At 44.5% G+C, this 18,861-nt stretch overlaps 1 protein-coding gene across 2 annotated transcripts in view; it reads left to right on the top strand.

Annotated features, from left to right (window-relative positions):
- akr1a1a (aldo-keto reductase family 1, member A1a (aldehyde reductase)) overlaps window positions 1-18,861 on the top strand; it is a 45,512-nt gene that overhangs the window by 24,365 nt on the left and 2,286 nt on the right. For both annotated transcript variants that reach the window (XM_080184291.1, XM_080184218.1), the window contains exons 6-7: window positions 13,685-13,884; window positions 14,886-14,958. In XM_080184291.1, coding sequence (XP_080040417.1) covers window positions 13,685-13,884; window positions 14,886-14,958 — 273 coding nt within the window. The remainder of the gene's footprint in view (window positions 1-13,684; window positions 13,885-14,885; window positions 14,959-18,861) is intronic.

Raw genomic sequence — 18,861 nt, forward strand, 5'->3', positions numbered from 1 at the left:
TTCTTGTTCCGGAATACTGCACGACTGGGGAATATGCAGAGGCCAAGTTACTGGAAGAGGGAGGAACAAAAATGGAGGCTGCAAATGACACAATCTCTTTCTGTTCAAACTATATGTAAGGAACGAATTTGAGTATGATACCAGTAACATTAACCTTGATTTCCCCTTTCACCAACACTTCAAAAATCCTTACCTTCACTCTGTCATCGATCATCATATTGTTAGCTTGGATCAGATTGCAAAAAATAAGAGGCCAAACAAAATACACATCCCAACCAACTTCACAAAGTAATTCATGTCATTACACATTCAAACTTAAGCTAATCATTTTTTATTTCCTTAGTACCCATCTTCCATGACTCTTTACCTGTCCTAATGCTGCAACACAGTGCTACCCCATTAGATACAATCTGGCTGGTGGAAGCCTGCTCACTTTCAGTGGAGGAAAATGCAGGTGGCTGTGCAGAACAATATTGAGCTGCTTTAAACCTAGAAGGCACAACGTTTGATTGCACTATAGTTACATGGGCACTGTCAGTCGGCACTGGCTAACAGACAGGCACCAGCAAGGGTATGGGCAATGTGGGAGGACAAATGCTGTCAACCTTAAAGAGGACAGCCAGTACTATTCCTCTGTGCTGATATCTCAGCAATCAGAGTAAACTGTTAGAGGACAGGTTACTGAACTGCTGTGTTACCATGCAAGTTCCTTAGAACACTGATATCCACTTCCAGGTGGCAACTAGCTGATTATCCGTGGCAGCACTCGGGGTTTCTACACAAGCACTGATGTGTAGGCTAGCCGCAACTTGTGTTGCAATGGATACTGCAACATTGGCTAACAGATGCTGCACGATGCTCAAAGCTACAACTGTGTTGAAGGAGGTGACCACCAGGAAAAGATGGCCCCCAAGTTCTATGCAAATCTCTGTACCAAGGTGGTGCCAGACTCCGCTATTCTTCCTTTCATTGGACACAAGATTTTCTGACTGCACCAATCATTTCACTGTCCTCTTCCATAGCCTGGCTTAACAATGACCTCATGTATCCTCTGAACAGTACCCATCTGAACGCACCTTCTGACGAGCTGACACCAATCCTATCCTCGCCCCCTATCCTGGATGCAGGCTGGCTGTGCACCATGTCTAACCTCATTCAGATCCCTCCTCTATTCTGTCTGCTAACCTTGAAGATGTACCTGATTGATCATACAGGCGGGATTCTCTGTTCCTGCCAGTGGCTCAGTCCCTGCTGTGGGTATAAGAACATTAGAACATGAGAACATAACATAAGAAATAGGAGCAGGAGTAGGCCATCTAGCCCTTCGACCCTGCCCTGCCATTCAATAAGATCATGGCTGATCTGAAGTGGATCAGTTCCACTTTCCCGCTTTCTCCCCATAACCCTTAATTCCCTTGTCTATCAGAAACCTATCTACCCGTGACTTAAATATATTTAGCGAGGTAGCCTCCACCACTTCAACGGGCAGAGAATTCCAGAGATTCACCACCCTTTGAGTGAAGAAGTTCCTCCTCAACTCCGTTCTAAACTGCATCCCCCCCCCCCCCCACCCCCCGTGCCCTCTAGTTCTGCTATCCTTTCTAAGTGGGAAGAATCTCTCTACCTCTACCCTATCTATCCCCTTCATTATCTTAAATGTCTCTATAAGATCCCCCCTCAGCCTTCTGGGTGGAGTTGAGGAATAGGAAGGGAGATGTTACTATGTTGGGTGTGTACTACAGACCGCCCAACAGCCCGAGGGCTGTGGAAGAAGGGATAAGCAGGGACATTCTAGATAAGTGCAGGAAGAATAGGGTGGTGGTAGTGGGAGATTTTAATCTTCCCGGGGTAGATTGGAAGGTGCCAAGATCAGAGGGTGCTGATGGGGAGGAATTTGTACAGTGTGTAATGGAAGGATCCCTGGAGCAGTATGTGGATAGCCCGACCAGAGAGGGGGCTATACTGGACTTGGTTCTGGGGAATGAGCCTGGGCAGGTGGTTGACATTGAAGTAGGAGAGCATGTGGCTAACAGTGACCACAACTCTGTCTGGTTTAAGATATTAATGGATAAAGATGAAGCCTGTCCTAAGGGGAGGGTGTTAAACTGGGGGAGGGCTAGATACAACCGGATTAGGCAGGATCTTAAAGATACGGACTGGGGTAAGCTGTTTGATGGCAGGTCGACGCTGGGTATGTGGGAGTCTCTCAAGGGAAAACTAAAATCTTTGCAGGAAAGACATGTGCCGGTCAAGAGGAAGGATGGGAAGGGTAGGATTAGAGAGCCGTGGGTAACTAGGGATATTGAGGACATGGTCAGGAGGAAGAGGGAGGCGTACATTAGATCTAGGCATTTGAGGACAGAGATAGCGTTAAAAGAATACAGAGAATGTAGGAGAGAACTTAAAAGGGGTGTCAGAAAGGCAAAAAGGGGCCACGAAATGGCTTTGGCGGGTAGGATTAAAGAAAATCCTAAGGCATTTTACTCCTATGTTAGAAACAAAAGGATGGTTAGAGGGAAGATTGGTCCTCTCAGGGACAGAGGAGGGGAACTATGCTTGGAGCCTGGGGGAATGGGGGAGATCTTGAATGAATACTTTGCGTCGGTATTCACGCAGGAGAGGGGCCTGATGTCTGGTGCTGTGCTTGAGGAGTTTGAGGATCCGTTGAGGGAAATAGTCATCACGAGGGAAGAGGTGTTGGGACTTTTAGACAGTATAAAGACGGATAAATCTCCGGGGCCTGATGGCATCTATCCCAGGCTGCTAAGGGAGGTGAGGGATGAAATTGCTGGGCCTCTGACGCAAATCTTTGTCTCTTCTTTGGACACAGGTGAGGTCCCAGAGGATTGGCGGATTGCAAATGTAGTACCGTTGTTTAAAAACGGTCAGAGGGATAACCCAGGGAATTATAGGCCGGTGAGCTTGACTTCAGTTATAGGCAAGCTAATGGAGAGGATCCTCAAGGATAGGATGTATGAACATCTGGAGCGCTGCAATCTGATCAGGGATACGCAGCATGGCTTCGTTACAGGGAGGTCGTGCCTTACGAATCTAGTGGAATTTTTTGAAGAGGTGACAAAAACGGTTGACGAAGGACAAGCCGTTGATGTCGTCTATATGGATTTCAGTAAGGCGTTTGACAAGGTCCCTCATGGTAGGCTGATAGAAAAGGTGAAGGCTCATGGGATACAAGGCCAGGTATGTAGATGGGTGGAGAACTGGCTTGGGAGGAGGAGACAGCGGGTGGTAGTGGAAGGCTCCTTTTCCAATTGGAGGTCTGTCACCAGTGGTGTGCTGCAGGGCTCGGTACTAGGACCTCTTCTATTTGTGGTATATATTAATGACTTGGAAGAGGGGGTAGGTGGTGTGATCAGCAAATTTGCTGATGACACTAAGATGGTTGGATTGGCGGGTACTGAGGAGCAGTGCCTGGCAATGCAACAGGACATAGACAGGCTGGTAGATTGGGCAGATAGATGGCAAATGGAATTTAATCCGGAGAAATGCGAGGTGATGCACTTTGGCCGGAATAATGTGGAGGGGAGTTATACGATAAAAGGTAGAACTATCCGGAGTATAGATACGCAGAGAGACCTGGGGGTGCAAGTGCACAAGTCCCTGAAGGTGTCGGTGCAGGTGCAGAATGTGATGAGGAAAGCGTATGGTATGTTAGCCTTCATAGGAAGGGGTATAGAATATAAGAGTAGGAGTCTGATGTTACAGTTGTATAGAACGTTGGTTAGGCCTCACTTGGAGTACTGCGTCCAGTTCTGGTTGCCATACTACCGGAAGGATGTAGAGATCCTGGAGAGAGTGCAGAGGAGATTTACCAGGATGCTGCCTGGTATGGAAGGGCTGTCTTACGAGGAAAGATTGAACTTGGGCTGTTTTCCCTTGAGAGACGTCGGCTGAGGGGGGATCTAATAGAGGTTTATAAGATTATGAAGGGGATAGATAGAGTAAATGGTGGTAAGCCTTTTCCGCTATTAGAAATGGATAGAACGAGGGGTCACGGGCTTAGGGTGAGGGGGGCTAGGTATAAGACAAATATTAGAGGGCAGTTTTTCACGCAAAGGGTAGTGGGGGTGTGGAATGCACTGCCGAGTAAGGTGGTGGAAGCAGGCACGCTAGGGTTGTTTAAGAGTCACTTAGACAGCCACATGAGCGGTCTACATATAGGGGGATATAGCAGGCCTTACTAAACATTGTAGGCTTGTTTAATAATGAATTTTTTTGTCTCCACAGGCATTTAAGTCCAGCAAGGGCATGCGGCAGGTTGTAGTGGGCTGCTCTTGGACGTTGCTTCGGGAGTTGCCTATTGCTTCATGTCATTAGTGTGCTTAAACTGGACCATCTCGAGGGCAACATGACAGCTCAGAGACTATCTCTGTTGCTGTGTGGACACATGGATTTGGGCCTGTGTCTGTGGGAGTTTGCACGTTCTCCCCGTGGTTGCGTGGGTTTCCTCCGGGTACTCCGGTTTCCTCCCACATCCCAAAGATGTGCTTTTAGGCTGATTGATTGGGTACTAAATTGTCCCTATATTGGACCTCCCTGATCCTCGCACATTAGGCATAGACCAAAATCATGAATAGGTCACTGAGACAGTGGGACGGCGGCGCGGGCTCGTTGGGCCGAAGGGCCTGTTTCCCGTGCTGTGTTGTTCTTTGTTCTAAACTCCAACGAGTACAGACCCAGTCTATTCAATCTGTCTTCATAAGCTAACCCCCTCATCTCCAATATCAGCCTGGTGAACCTCCTCTGCACTCCCTCCAAGGCAGATATATCCTTCCGCAAATGCGGTGACCAAAACTGCACACAGTACTCCAGCTGCGGCCTCACCAGTGCCCTGTATAGTTGCAGCAAGACATCCCTGCTTTTATATTCTAGCCCCCTCGCTATAAAGGCCAGCATTCCATTCACCTTCTTGATCACCTGCTGCACCTGCAGGCTGGGTTTTTACGATTCGTGCACAAGGACCCCCAGGTCCCTCTGCACCGTAGCATGCTGCAGCTTTTCGCTTTTTAAATAATAATCCCCCCTACTATTATTTCTGCCAAAGTGGATAACCTCACATCTGCTAACATTATACTCCATCTGCCAGGTCCTCGCCTGCTCACTCAGCCTATCCAGATCCCTCTGCAGACTTTCCACACCCTCCACGCAATTTGCTTTTCCACTCATCTTTGTGCCATCAGCAAATTTCGTTACCCTACACTCAGCCCCCTCCTCCAGATCATCTATATAAATGGAAAACAGTTGAGGCCCCAACACCGATCCCTGCAGCACTCCACTAGTCACCAACTGCCAACCGGAATAGCACCCATTGATTCCAACTCGCTGCCTCCTATCCTGGTGGCATGCGGTGGTTTCAATGGGAATACCCATTGACAACTGCGGGACCAGAAGATTCTGTAGCCAGTGAATGGCACGCCACCACTCACCGAGAAAATGTCATCCACTGTGTCTTCATCATCACTGTCTTCATCACTTTACTTCCTGACCTATTTGCAGCGTCTAGGTATCAGAAAGGAAATGGTCATAAGATTAAGGTTGTGGTGAGGGTGAATGTCGATAAAAGAGGAACTTGATAACATTATCTGCAGCTTGTAGGTCAGGAGGCATTGTGAGATGTGAGGAGGAGTATTAGGAATAAAGACAATGTCATCCTCAATAAATTCAGGCCCATCCATCGCCATGGCAACAGCGACTGACCATCTCAGAATGGTTAGCACCGTCTTCCTCGTGGGGGTAACTTTCCCCCTTGTGTTAGTTCTTGTTGCCTCTGATAATGCAACACCTTCTCCTGAAAAAGAGGGAAGCATGTCAGTGAATGTGATACAATGCCTTGTGGTTGAATAGCTTTGGTGTGTACAAGCTTGAGATATGGGTTGAGGCTTGCAGTTGTGTAGTTGGTAGGTTATGTAACTTGAAGTTTGTAATGTATTGTACATTGCAAGTCAGTGATGAAGACTCAATGGGCCTGAGGGCCTTTTCTGCGTTTTCCGACTTTTAAAGGTTGTAAAGTTTCGAACCTTTAATATATTCCCAGGCAGATTCTCACCACTCCAAGTGAAAATTGCTTTTCTCAAATCCCCTTTGAATCTTTTGCCTCTCATCCTAAAACTGTGCTTGAGCTCTCAACCAAGGGAAATAACTGCTTCCTATTCATCCTGTCCAAACCTCCATAATCTTATTCACCTCAATCATTACCCCACCCCCCCCACCACCCCCCACACAGCTTCCTCTGCTCTAAAGAAAATATTAGTACTTAAAAACTCTGCAACCAGCCTGAATGAGTACTCCACTAAAATAACTGACTTCGTTAGTGTGTAGAAGAGTGTATGCCAAAGAAGCAAAATGCACCCTATAACCGTTTTGAGCACAAGGTCAGCGACAGCAAGCCTTCCATCCTAGAAGCCTCAGATGAATCTGTTTCCAGTTACTATTGCTGTTGTCAGAACAGCATTCTCAAAAGTCAACCCACGGAAAGCAAGTGGCCCAGATGGGGTACTTGGACGACCACTCGGGTCCTGCGTGGACCAGCCTGCAGAGGTGTTCACAGCTGTCTTCAATCTCTCTTTACACCAAATTGAGGGTCCCTACCTGCTTCAAGAAGATGACCATCATCCCAGTACCAAAGAAAATCTAGACAACGTGCCTTAATGACCATCGTTAGTGGCTCTGACATCCATCATTATGAAATGCTTCGAAAGGTTAGTCATGGCATAAATCAGTTTCTGCCTCCCAGAGTGTCTGGATCCACTACAGTTTGTCTATCGCCTCAACAGGTCCACAGCAGATCCAACTCCCTGGCCCTACACTCAACCCTGAAACACCTAGATAACAAAGAAACCCATATCAGACTCCTATTCATAGACTACAGCTCAGTCTGAAACACCGTTATTCCTATAAGATTCATCTCATGGGATTATGGGGAAAAGGCAGGAGAATGGGGATGAGAAAAAAATCAGCTATCATTGAATGGAGGAGCAGACTTGATGGGCCGAGTGGCCTAATTCTGCTCCTATGTCTTATGGTCTTATCTCCAAATTTCATGGCCTGGGGCTTGGCTCCCCTCTCCGCAACTGGATCCTCGACTTCCTAGACCAGAGTCAGTAAGGATAAGCAAGAACATCTCCTTCATGATCGTTCTCAACACTGGTGACCCACAAGGCTATGTCCTCAGCCCTTTATACACCTCTGACTCTGTGGCCAAATTCCCCTCCAACCTGATTCTTAAGTTTGTTAATGACACCATTGTAGTGGGTCGGATCTCAAACAATGACAAGACACAGAACAGGAAAGAGATAGAGAATCTGCTGAACTGGTGCAAAGACAATAATCTCTCTCTCAATGACAACAAAATGAGGGAGATAGTCATCGACTTCAGGAAGCATAATGGAGAGCATGCCCCTGTCTACATCAATGGGAACAAAGTAGAAATGGTCAAGAGCTTCAAGTTTTTAGGTGTCCAGATCACCAACAACCTGTCCTGGTTTCTCCTTGCCGTCACTATAGTTAAGAAAGGCCACCAACACCTCTACTTTCTCAAGAGACTATGGAAATTTGGCATGCCCATGACAACTCACCAGCTTCTACAGATGCACCATTAAAAGTATTCTTTCCGGTTGTATCACAGCTTGGTATGGCCCCTGTTCCGCCCAAGACCACAATAAACAACAAAGGATCATGAACAAAGCCCAGTCCATCACTCAAACCAATCTGCCATCTGTTGACACTTCCCACTGCCCCGGAGAAGCAGCCAGCATAATCAAAGACCCCAGACATACTCTCTAACACCTTCTTCCATTGGGAAAATTATACAAAAAGTCTGAGGACACGCAGCAACCGACTTAAAAACAGCTTCTTCCCTGCTGCCATCAGACTTGTGAATGGATCTACCTCGCATTAAGTTGATCTTTCTCTACACCCTGGCTATGACTGTAACACTACCTTCTGCACTCTCTCCTATTCTTCCCTATGTACGATATGCTTTTCTGTATAACGCAGAAGAAACAATACTTTTCACCATATACTAATACATGTGACAATAAATCAAAGCCATCTGAGTCTAACAAATCTCTTTTTATAGTTCAAATGCTCCATCCCAGGTAACATTCTGATGAATCTCCTATATACCCACTCTAGCGCAATCACATCCTTCTGCAGAAAGGTAACCAGAACTGCTCACAGTACTCCAAATGTGGCCTCACCAAAATTCTGTACAGCTTTAACATTACCTCCTTACTCTTGTACTCAATGCCACGACTGATAAAAGCCTCTCTTAACCTTCTTAACTACACTATTCACCTGTTCTGTACTCTTCAGGATCTGTGAATAAGTACCCCAAATCCATCTCATCCTCTGACCTTCCTAATGTCCTGTCATTCATGAAATACTCCTTTGTCCTGTACTTCTTCCAAAATGCATTACTTCACATTTATCAGGATTAAATACCATCTGCCACTGCATTGCTCATCTGATCAATCCATCTGTATCATCCTGTAACCTACAACCTTTTTCTTCACTATTAACCATCCTACAAATATTGGTGTCATCTGCAAATTTAAATAGATATTTTCAAACCATGAAATTTGCTTTAAGGTCATCGCAAGGACATTCCTCTATTCAAAAGCATCTGGACACATTTCTGCTGACATACCAAAACACACCATATGTTACGACTAAAACATGTCCAGCATTCCTACTAATGGGATGGCAACTGCACACTGGCTTTGATCAACAGAACAACCAAGTGGAGAGAACAAAGAACAAAGAACAACCCAGCACGGGAAACAGGCCCTTCGGCCCAACGAGCCCACGCCGCCGCATCACCCTACATCTATTCCACCCTGCGTGTCTACGAATGGAACCCCTAACTTAGTGAAAAGTCTGACAACACCAGGTTTTAGTCCAACCTATTTATTTGATAATATACTCGCAAGCTTTCGGGTTAGTCCCTTCGTCAGGTGAATGGAGAGTTCTGGCCTCAGACAGAGCATATAAAGCACAGACAGTTTAGAGATTACTGATTAGAATGCGAATCCTTACACCTAACCTGCTGTTCAAGACCTGAAGTGGCTGATAATGTGAGTGGAAGGAGCACTGATCACAGTTTAAAGAGATGTGTATTGTCTCCAGACAGTACAGTAAGTGAGGTTTTGCAAACCCAGGCAAGTCACGGGGGTTACAGATAGTGCGACATGAACCCAAGATCCCTGTTGAGACCGTCCTCATGTGTGCGGAACTTGGCTATCAGTCTCTGTTCAGCATCATGACCCCTAACTTAGCCAGATTCAGGGGAGAATAGTGTCAATTTGGTAAAACCAATCAGCCTAAGAGCACATCTTTGGGGTGTGGGAGGAAACCGGAGCACCCAGAGGAAACCCACGCAACCACAGGGAGAATGCGCAAACTCCCACAGACACAGGCCCAAATCCATGTATCTGCACAGCTAGCAGTGCTAGTCACCGAGCTGTTGCGGCGCCCGTTTACCGGTCCAGGATCAAGCACACACACCGACACGAAGTACTAGGCCACTCCCGGAACTTCCAAGAGCAGCCCACGCACGACCCACCGTGTGCATGCCCCTCGTTTGACACGAGGTGGACCTCCACCTGCGGAATAAAAAGACAAAAACGTTAATCTTACAAGCCTGCTTTTCCGGTGTCTCCCGAGGCTCTAACCTTATTTAATAGCCCCTACCATAACCCTCCATCCTTATTTCACTCATGTGTCTATCTAACTGAACCTTAAACAAGTCCAATGTTCCTGCCTCCACCACCCTACTCGGTAGCGTGTTCCATACCCCCACAACTCTCTGCGTAAAGAACCTTCCTCTTACGTCCAAATTATACCTCTCCCCCCCTCACCCTTAGATCATGACCTCTCGTATTTGTACCCAGTCTAGGGAGCAGTCTCTCACTATTAACTCTTACCTATTCCCTTCAGTATCTTATATACCTCTATCATGTCCCCCCTCAATCTCCGTCTTTCCAAGGAGAATAGTCCCAGTTTCTCCAACCTTTCCTCGTAACCCAGCCCCTCCATGCCAGGCAACATCCTGGTAAACCTCCTCTGCACCCTTTCCAGAGACTCCACGTCCTTCCGGTAGTAAGGTGACCAGAACTGGACGCAGTACTCCAAATGCGGTCTAACCAACGTTCTATACACCTGAAGCATTAGACGGCAGCTTTTATACTCTATACCCCTTCCTATAAAGGCTAACATTCCATAAGCCTTCCTAACAACCTTCTCCACTTGTGACACAACCTTCATGGATTTGTGAACCTGCACTCCCAGGTCCCTCTGTATGTCTATACTCCTAATCTGTCTACCTTTTATCACATAGCTCCTCTCTGCATTATTCCTTCCAAAATGCATCACCTCGCATTTGTCAGGATTAAATTCCATCTGCCACCTATCTGCCCAATGCACCAATCTATCTATATCCTGTTGTATCACCTGACAATCCAGTTCAGTACCCACCAACCCTGCCATCTTGGTGTCATCTGCAAACTTGCTGATCACACCACCTACGCTCTCTTCCAAGTCATTTATGTATACTACAAAGAGGAGAGGTCCCAGTACTGAGCCCTGCGGCACACCAGAACAAAGCCTTGAATTTTCTGTTGTGGACAAGAGGTTCTAGCTCATAATTATGCTGCTGGAGCTAAATGGGTTCCTGCTGCTTTGATACCTCACTAAGAAGTCTCACAACACCAGGTTAAAATCCAACAGGTTTATTTGGTAGCACAAGCTTTTGGAGTATCGCTCCTTCTTCAGGTGAGTGACGAGTTGTGTTCACAAGCAGGGCATATATAGACATAAACTCAATTTACAAATAATGGTTGGAATGCAAGGCTTTACAAGTAATCAAGTCTTAAAGGTATGGACAATGTGAGTGGAGAGAGGGTTAAGCACAGGTTAAAGAGATGTGTATTGTCTTCAGCCAGGACAGTTCGTGAGATTTTACAAACCCAGACAAGTCGTGGGTGTTACAGATAGTGTTGACATGAACCCATGATTCCAGTTGAGGCCATCCTCATGCGTACGGAACTTGGCTATCAGTTTTTACTCAGCGATTCTGCGTTGTCATGTGTCGTGAAGGCCGCCTTGGAGAACGCTTACCTGAAGATCAGAGGCTGAATGCCTGTGACTGCTGAAGTGTTCCTTGACAGGAAGAGAATACTCCTGCCTGGTGATTGCTGAGCGGTGTTCGTTCTTCCATTGTCGTATCGTCTGCATGGTTTCCCTAATGTACCATGCCTCGGGACATCCTTTCCTGCAGCATATCAGGTAGACAGTGTTGCCCGAGACGCAAGAGTATGTACTGTGTACCTGGTGGATAGTATTCTCATGAAATGATGGCATCCACGTCGATGATCCGGCATATTTTGCAGAGGTTGCTGTGGCAGGGTTGTGTGGTGTTGTGGTCACTGTTCTCCTGAAGGCTGGGTAGTTTGCTGCGGACAGTGGTCTGTTTGAGATTGTGCAGTTGTTTGAAGGCAAGAAGTGGGGGTGTGGGGTGGCCTTGGCAAGATGTTCGTCTTCACTGATGACATGTTGACGGCTTCAGAGATGTCATCATAGCTTCTCAGCTCCGGGGAAATACTGGACGACAAAAGATACTCTGTCCGTGGTGTCCCATGTTACAGCAACCTCTGCAAGACGTGCCGGATAATCGACACGATACCATCATTCTGTGACAACACCATCCACCAGGTACACGGTACATACTCCTGCAACACAGACAACGTTGTACACCTGATACGCTGCAGGAAAGGATATCCAGAGGCATGGTACATTGGGGAGACAACGCAGACGCTACAACAATGGATGAATGATCACCACTTGACAATCACCAGGCAAGAGTATTCACTACCTGTCGGGGAATGGGCATTCAGCCTCATGTTCTCCTAGGTGGCCTTCACAACAAACAACAACGCAGAATGACTGAGCAGAAACTGATAATTCTGCTGAAAATCCTGCTGCCACAGAAACCAAAATGATTCATTGCACAGCATATCAAGAAATGACTGAAGGCACAGGACACAGCGGAAACCGTATGACCATGCAATACTCCAGCTATAGTAAAGACTTCTGTTCCAGAAATGCCCCAGGCCCCTCATCAAACTGTTCCAGTACAGCCTCAAAACTGGCATCTGCCTGACAATGTGGAAAAATTTGTTTCCTCTCTGCCAACCAATTTTCTATCCATCTCAATACAATACCCCCAATCCCATGCAATTTTATTGTACATTCTAATCTCTTATTTGGGACCTTGTCAAAAGCCTTCTGAAAGTCCAAATAAAAGACATCCAATGGCTGCCTCATCAATTCCACTAGTACATCCTCAAAGAATCCCTATAGATTTGTCAATCATGATTTTTCTTGCATAAATCCATGCAGACTTTATCCAATCCTACCACTATTTTCCAAGTACTCTGCTATTAAATCTTTTATAATGGACTGTAGCAGTAACCCGCTATTGACCTCAGGTTGACTGGTCTATAATTCTCTATTTTCTTTATACATCTATACAGCCCCTAATTTTTTTGCCCCTTGGTGTTTCTCAACTCTACCCATTGTTACAAAGCGGAGGTTGATCCCCCTCTGAGAACTAACACCAAAATACCTGAAGAGGAGTACCTCGCCTTATAATCTGTAAAAAGTGTTGTGTGAAGTAGTGTGATTTGTGCTTCAGAAACTTCTAGTGATTAAATAAAAAATAAATCCCTGACGCTCTCTCTAAAATCAACCAGTAGCAATTTATTTATCTAACTGTGGACAAATTAACTAAATTATTAGACCTAATAAAACAAAATTCTAATGGTACGCTGTCCCAATAAATACATTTTTCACTCATTAACAAAAACTGAACTTCTTTCTTCTTTGATACCTTTGCTATCTACATTGTGCACAGCTGTGAACAGTGGCAGGTGGCACTTGCTCGCTCCTTTTGTCCCATTGTCCCCCTTCTTTTATACCTGAGATGACATATCAATATTTTCCACAATGGGATTGGCCCTCAGTTGCCAAAACCATCAGATTTAAATTTAATAGGTTCTTGGTATCTAAGTGCCTGATTCAACTTGATTGCTGAATTCAAATTCTTGGTAAAAATTACTGCTTGGCATTTTGATATAAATGTTTCAGTTTGAACTTTTATGTACTTGCATTTTTTAAATTTCTAAGCACAAAAAAGGCACTACCTTTTAAAGGGACCGCGCAATGCTTTCTCCTTTGTATTTTACAATTTTACAAACAACAATCTACATTTAGTCTACCCAACTTCGTAACACCAGACAGATTTCTCATCAAGGCTAATACCATAAGTCATCTTATTAAATGGTGGAGCAGACTCAAGGGGCCAAATGGCCTACTCCTTATTCATACGCAGCAGCTCACCAAAACTTCTTCTGAAACCCACAAACTCTACCTCCCTAGAATGACAGGTTCATAGGAACACTACAGGAACATGACTTGGAAACCTCTTGAATCCTGTTCTTGGATATAAACATTCAATGTTCATAACACTGTCCATAATCCATGTAGCTCAAGAAAAGTGAGTTTGCAATTTCAGAATAAATTGTGGCTAGTCATTAAAGGCACTGTGAAGTGAAATTGAGATGTTATGTCTTTGTCGTCATGAATTGAATACTTATGTTTTCTATTGCAGATAGAATGTCACCCATACTTGATCCAAAAGCAGCTTCTGGATCACTGCACAAAACAAAAAATTATTGTTACAGCGTACAGCCCGCTTGGCTCACCTGACCGTCCTTGGGCCAGACCCGATGACCCAAAGCTGTTGGAAGATCCAAGAATACTGAAAATTGCAGAAAAATATGGGAAATCCCCAGCTCAAGTTATTATAAGGTACAGTTCCAACTTGATATATAAATGGTTACATTTTGTTTAAAAACATTTCCTACTTCATATGTCCTTTATGCGTGCACATTATATTTTTACTAACTAACCGCATTATTTCCATGCTGTAAACCTCTATGACTCTAATATTTCTACTGTTCAGCAATCCACAATGTGTATTGAAATGGACAGAAATGCTTGGCAGACGAGAAACAAAGATTATTATTTGAACGACTATAAATAGAGAGGTTCATGTGCTACAAAACCTTGGTGTCCTCGTATACAGTCACTGAAAGTAACCTATTTTCTACGTTTCTATGATCTGAATGGCACCATTTGAAAGCTGCCTGCCCCTGGGCATTCTAAACATGCAAATTAGGACCCTAGGATTTAGTTTGCTGTTCTTCAGAAACACTGCTGAGAAAGTGTGCCCTCCCCTGGTTCCCCCAACCCAAACTGTACTTACCTAAATTTTAACAGGGACAGCCTGTTATTGCCCTGGCTGAGTCCAGTGAGCTGTCTGGCACCCCAAAGTACAAGGCCAAAGGCTTAGAATGCTGACCATTTTTTATGATAGGTATATCATTGGTATGCTCTATCACTCTGTGACCCAAAAGTCAAATTAAATCGCAAGATTTTAAAAGTAAGCATCTATGCATGTTTGGTATCCTTTGATTTTAACCATAGAAGTGCACCCGTTCTCTTCACAGATCGATGTCACTTTCTTTACAGATGTTGTTTAATATCACTCAATCATTTAGAGAGCCAACAGATTAGTGACTGCCACTCACTAAACTTCACTTACAAGCTTTGGCAGTTTGAGTGAACAACTGAGTTGCTTTTCCTTAACTGGTTCAAATCTTAGTGCCAAAGGAGACTAACTAACTCAGTTTAATTTCATACTTCTTAAATACACTGATGGGCAATAGAGATGTTCAGATTAATCATTTAAAATTGGTGACACAGAAATGATCATAGTGAAAATCTAATCTTATTTCTTATATCCCGAGGTGGCAAGTGCAAAGAGGAATAGCATGCATACCAAAGAGTGCTACACCCTCCAGGATTAAGGAAAATATTGAGGTAAAGCTTTTGTCAATAGCACAATATTTGTAAACTTCAAATAGCTTTAGGCATGAGTGTACAATTAATAAGATTTGTCATGCTTCTGCATTAATAATGCAAGACCATTACAATTCGAAAAAGATGTTAAAAGTGTGTGCCTGGCATAACCAAAAGAACAACTTGCATTTATATAGACCAAGATGCTTCACAGAAGCATAATCAAAAAATGGATGTCAAGATAAACATGGAGATATCTAGAGTGATGACCAAATGCTTGGTCAAAGAGGCAGATTTTAAGGAGCTGGGAGATGTGGAATGGTTTAAGGAAGAAATCCAAGACTTTGATGCTTAGGCAGCTGTAGGCACAGCACCCAAATGGTGGGCTAAAGGAAATGAGACCACAGGAACTGGGAGTTCCAGGGAGAAATTTGTAGGGTTGGAGGAAGTTAAAGAGATGGAGAGGGGTGAGGCCATGACGGGATGAGGATGAAAAATTTACATTTTGAGGCTTTTGGGGTCTAGGCTAACAGCCAGTGTAGGTCAACATGGAGAGTAGCAATATGTGAGCAGAACTTGGATGTATGAGTAGTGGAAATTGGATGAACTGAAGTTAGGTCATCCTGACTAGCTGGGGTGAGGGTGGAACTGGTGACAATGGTACAGAATTTGTGACATGTGAAGATGACGACTTTTGACTGCCCAAGGATGGTAGAAGAAATTACAACTTATAGCAGACTGAATCTAAAAGACATTGGCAAGGTTGAGAGAAAATTTTGTGGATGATGCTCCCAAGGAGGAGCTTATTGATGAAGAAAGGGAAGGTAACAAGAGCAGAACTTTGAAAGACTCTTTGAAAGTCTGTGGAAGCCATTAGTATACATCCTCTAATTACCATCAAATACATAAATATTCAACCATATGAGAGCAGTCCCAGTAGTCTGAACAGCAGAAGAGAAATGTCAAGAAAACCATGTCAAAGGCTGTAAGGAGGATAACATAGGAACACCTCAAGCTTGTTCTTTCATTCAACTTGTCTAGACATCCACCCACCCTCAGCTGGGATAAACATGCTTACTGCATCTAACCTGTTGAGCCCAGTTAGAATTTTTTATGCTTCAAAGAGATCATCTCTCAGTCTTCTAAACTCTAGAGAATAGACACACAATCTCCCCACTCTCTCCGTGGACAATCCTGCCATCCCAGGAATCAGTCCAATCAGCCTTAGTTGCACTCCCTCTACGGCTGGTATATCCGTCTTTCAGTCAGGAGACCAAAACTGCACATAATACTCTATCACCATGGTCCTATATAATTACAGCAAGGCTTCTTTTCTCCTATACTCATATCCTCTTGCAATAAAGGCCAACATAACACTTTTCTCCCTAATTGTTTGTTGCACTTGCAAGTTAACTTTCAGTAACTTATGAACATAACCAACCAGGTGCTTTTGGACATCAACTCTTTCCAATGTTTCATCGTATAAGAAATATTGTAATTTCAACTTTTCCTACCAAAATGGACAACACTACATTTTCCACATTACATTCCATCTGCTATGGTCTTGCCATTTTCCACATTACATTCCATCTGCTATGGTCTTGCCACCCAGCTAGCATGTCTAAATCTTCTTTAAGCTTCATTGCATCTTCCTCACTACTCATATTCCCACCTACAAAGAACAAAACAGCACAGGAAACAGGCCCTTCAATCCTACAAGCCCACACCGCCCATTTTAACACTCAGTGAATGCCTTATTCAAGTCTTTCTTCTACCTACGATTTTTGTCTACCTTTAGTGGACTCCACAATAAAGGGGTGCAAATTTAGGGAATTATATGTGTGCCAGATTAAAGGAGATCCAATTTAGGGACAAATTATTGACACAATCAGCCTAAAAGCACATTTTTGGGGTGTAGGAGGAAACCGGAGCACCCGGAGAAAACCCACGCAAGCACAGGGAGAATGTGCAAACTCCCACAGACATTGACCCAAGCCAGAGATCCGACCCGGGTCCCTGTAACTGCACAGCAAACGGTGATAGTCACTGAGCTGTCGTGTTGCCCATCACTTGGTCCAGTTTAAGCGTACACTAATGACGTGAAGGACTAGGCAACTCTCGAAGCAACATCCAAGAGCAGCCCTTGCACGACCCACCATGTGTATGCCCCTTGTTGGCCAACAAGGTGGACCGAATTGCCCGTGGACGTAAAAAGGAGACATCAATAAACATACAACAGACTATACAAACATTAATGGAAGATCCCCAATAGCTCCAACGTAAGAGACAGGTGAGCCTTAAAATTTGTTGGACGGCCGATAGGAATCTATTAATTCCCAAGAATGTCCTAAGGCTCTTGATCTTCAACTAAAACATTCTTTTGTATCCCTCCATCTCCAGTCTGCTCATGTGCCTATCTAGGTAAGTCTTAGACAACCCTAGCGTGTCTGCCTCCACCATCCTACTTGGCAGTGCATTCCACGCCCCCACAACCCTCTGTGTAAAAAACATCCCTCTAACATCTGAGTTATACCTCGCCCCTCTCACCTTGAGCCCATGACCCCTCGTGATTTTCGCATCCAACCTGGGAAAAAGCTTCCCACTGTTCACTCTAGAGTTGTTTAAGAGTAACTTAGACAGGCACATGAGTGGGTTGGAGATGGGTGGATATAGGAGATTGTTTTAAATAAAGTTCATTAGCATTGGGGCGTCCCTGGTAAGGTAAATGGATATGGTATGATAATAATGTTTTTTCTCTTTTCATTCACAGGTTTTAAGTTGGTCCGCCTTGTTGTCCAATGAGGGGCATACATGCGATGGGTTGTACTTGGGCTGCTCTTGGTTGTTTGAGATTGGCCTTGTGCTTCATGTCGTTAGTGTGTGTTTAAACTGGACCAGATGCTGGGCAAGACGACAGCAGTGACTATCACTGTTTGCTGTACAGACACATGGATTTGGGCCAGTGTCTGTGGGAGTTTGCGCATTCTCCCTGTGCTTGCGTGGGTTTTCTCCGGGTGCTCCGGTTTCCTCGCACACCCCAAAGATGTGCTATTAGGCTGATTGGCAGTAATAAATTGTCCCTAAATTAGTTTCTCTCAATGTGGATGGCCATAAAACAATAGATAAGGGTCATGGGTGGAGGGGGGGACTGGTGGTGTTAAAATGGCGGCGCGGGCTCGTTGGGCCGAAGGGCCTGTTTCCCGGGCTGTTTTTTTCTTTGTTCTTTGATCATGGTTTCACTCCTGCCAGGAAGGTCAACCTGTCTGATCAGTGACTCCCCCCTGCTGTCTCCAGGCCCCTCTTCTCTCCTGCTCTTTTAAGGAGGGATAATGCACCACAATCTCAGTCACAAATGACACTTATAACTTTGATTAGAATCACTGCAGTGTAATGAAACCCAGTAAATGGAAATGTGCGGTGTCACAATTATTCAATTACCAGCATATATTTACGAAAACATTATATTGAGCAACAGCCATTAGGAACAAACAATCCAGTCTTCAAATTGACTGGGAGAATTTCAGATTTACCAAACCCAATTAAGAGACTCTGAGGGAGCCCTGTAAACATATTTCTGCAAAAGAACAGTGGAGTGAAAAAAATAGTTTGCATAGTTAAATTGATTACACCGAAGTTTTGCTTCAAGAACCTCTCAGTAAGGGGGCAGTGGAACTCCCCATGGAGTGCTGGAAAGCTGAGTTTCTCATTTTAAGTCTTAATCCAGTAAACATTGTAGAAAACAACACATTTAAGCAGTGAACTCAGAGTTGTGTTCTAATGTCAAAGTTATGAGTCAGATGATAAACACCATTTGTATTCTTCCATCAATTTAATAGTGCATCACATGAAACACATATAGTATACATGTTGAAGATTTGAGACAAGGTATCTGACGCAGGAATAAAAGAAAACAAGAATTGGGAG

The sequence above is a fragment of the Carcharhinus amblyrhynchos genome, chromosome 1, assembly GCF_965287045.1.
Source record: "Carcharhinus amblyrhynchos chromosome 1, sCarAmb.v2.hapA, whole genome shotgun sequence".
In the NCBI taxonomy this organism is placed as follows: domain Eukaryota; kingdom Metazoa; phylum Chordata; class Chondrichthyes; order Carcharhiniformes; family Carcharhinidae; genus Carcharhinus; species Carcharhinus amblyrhynchos.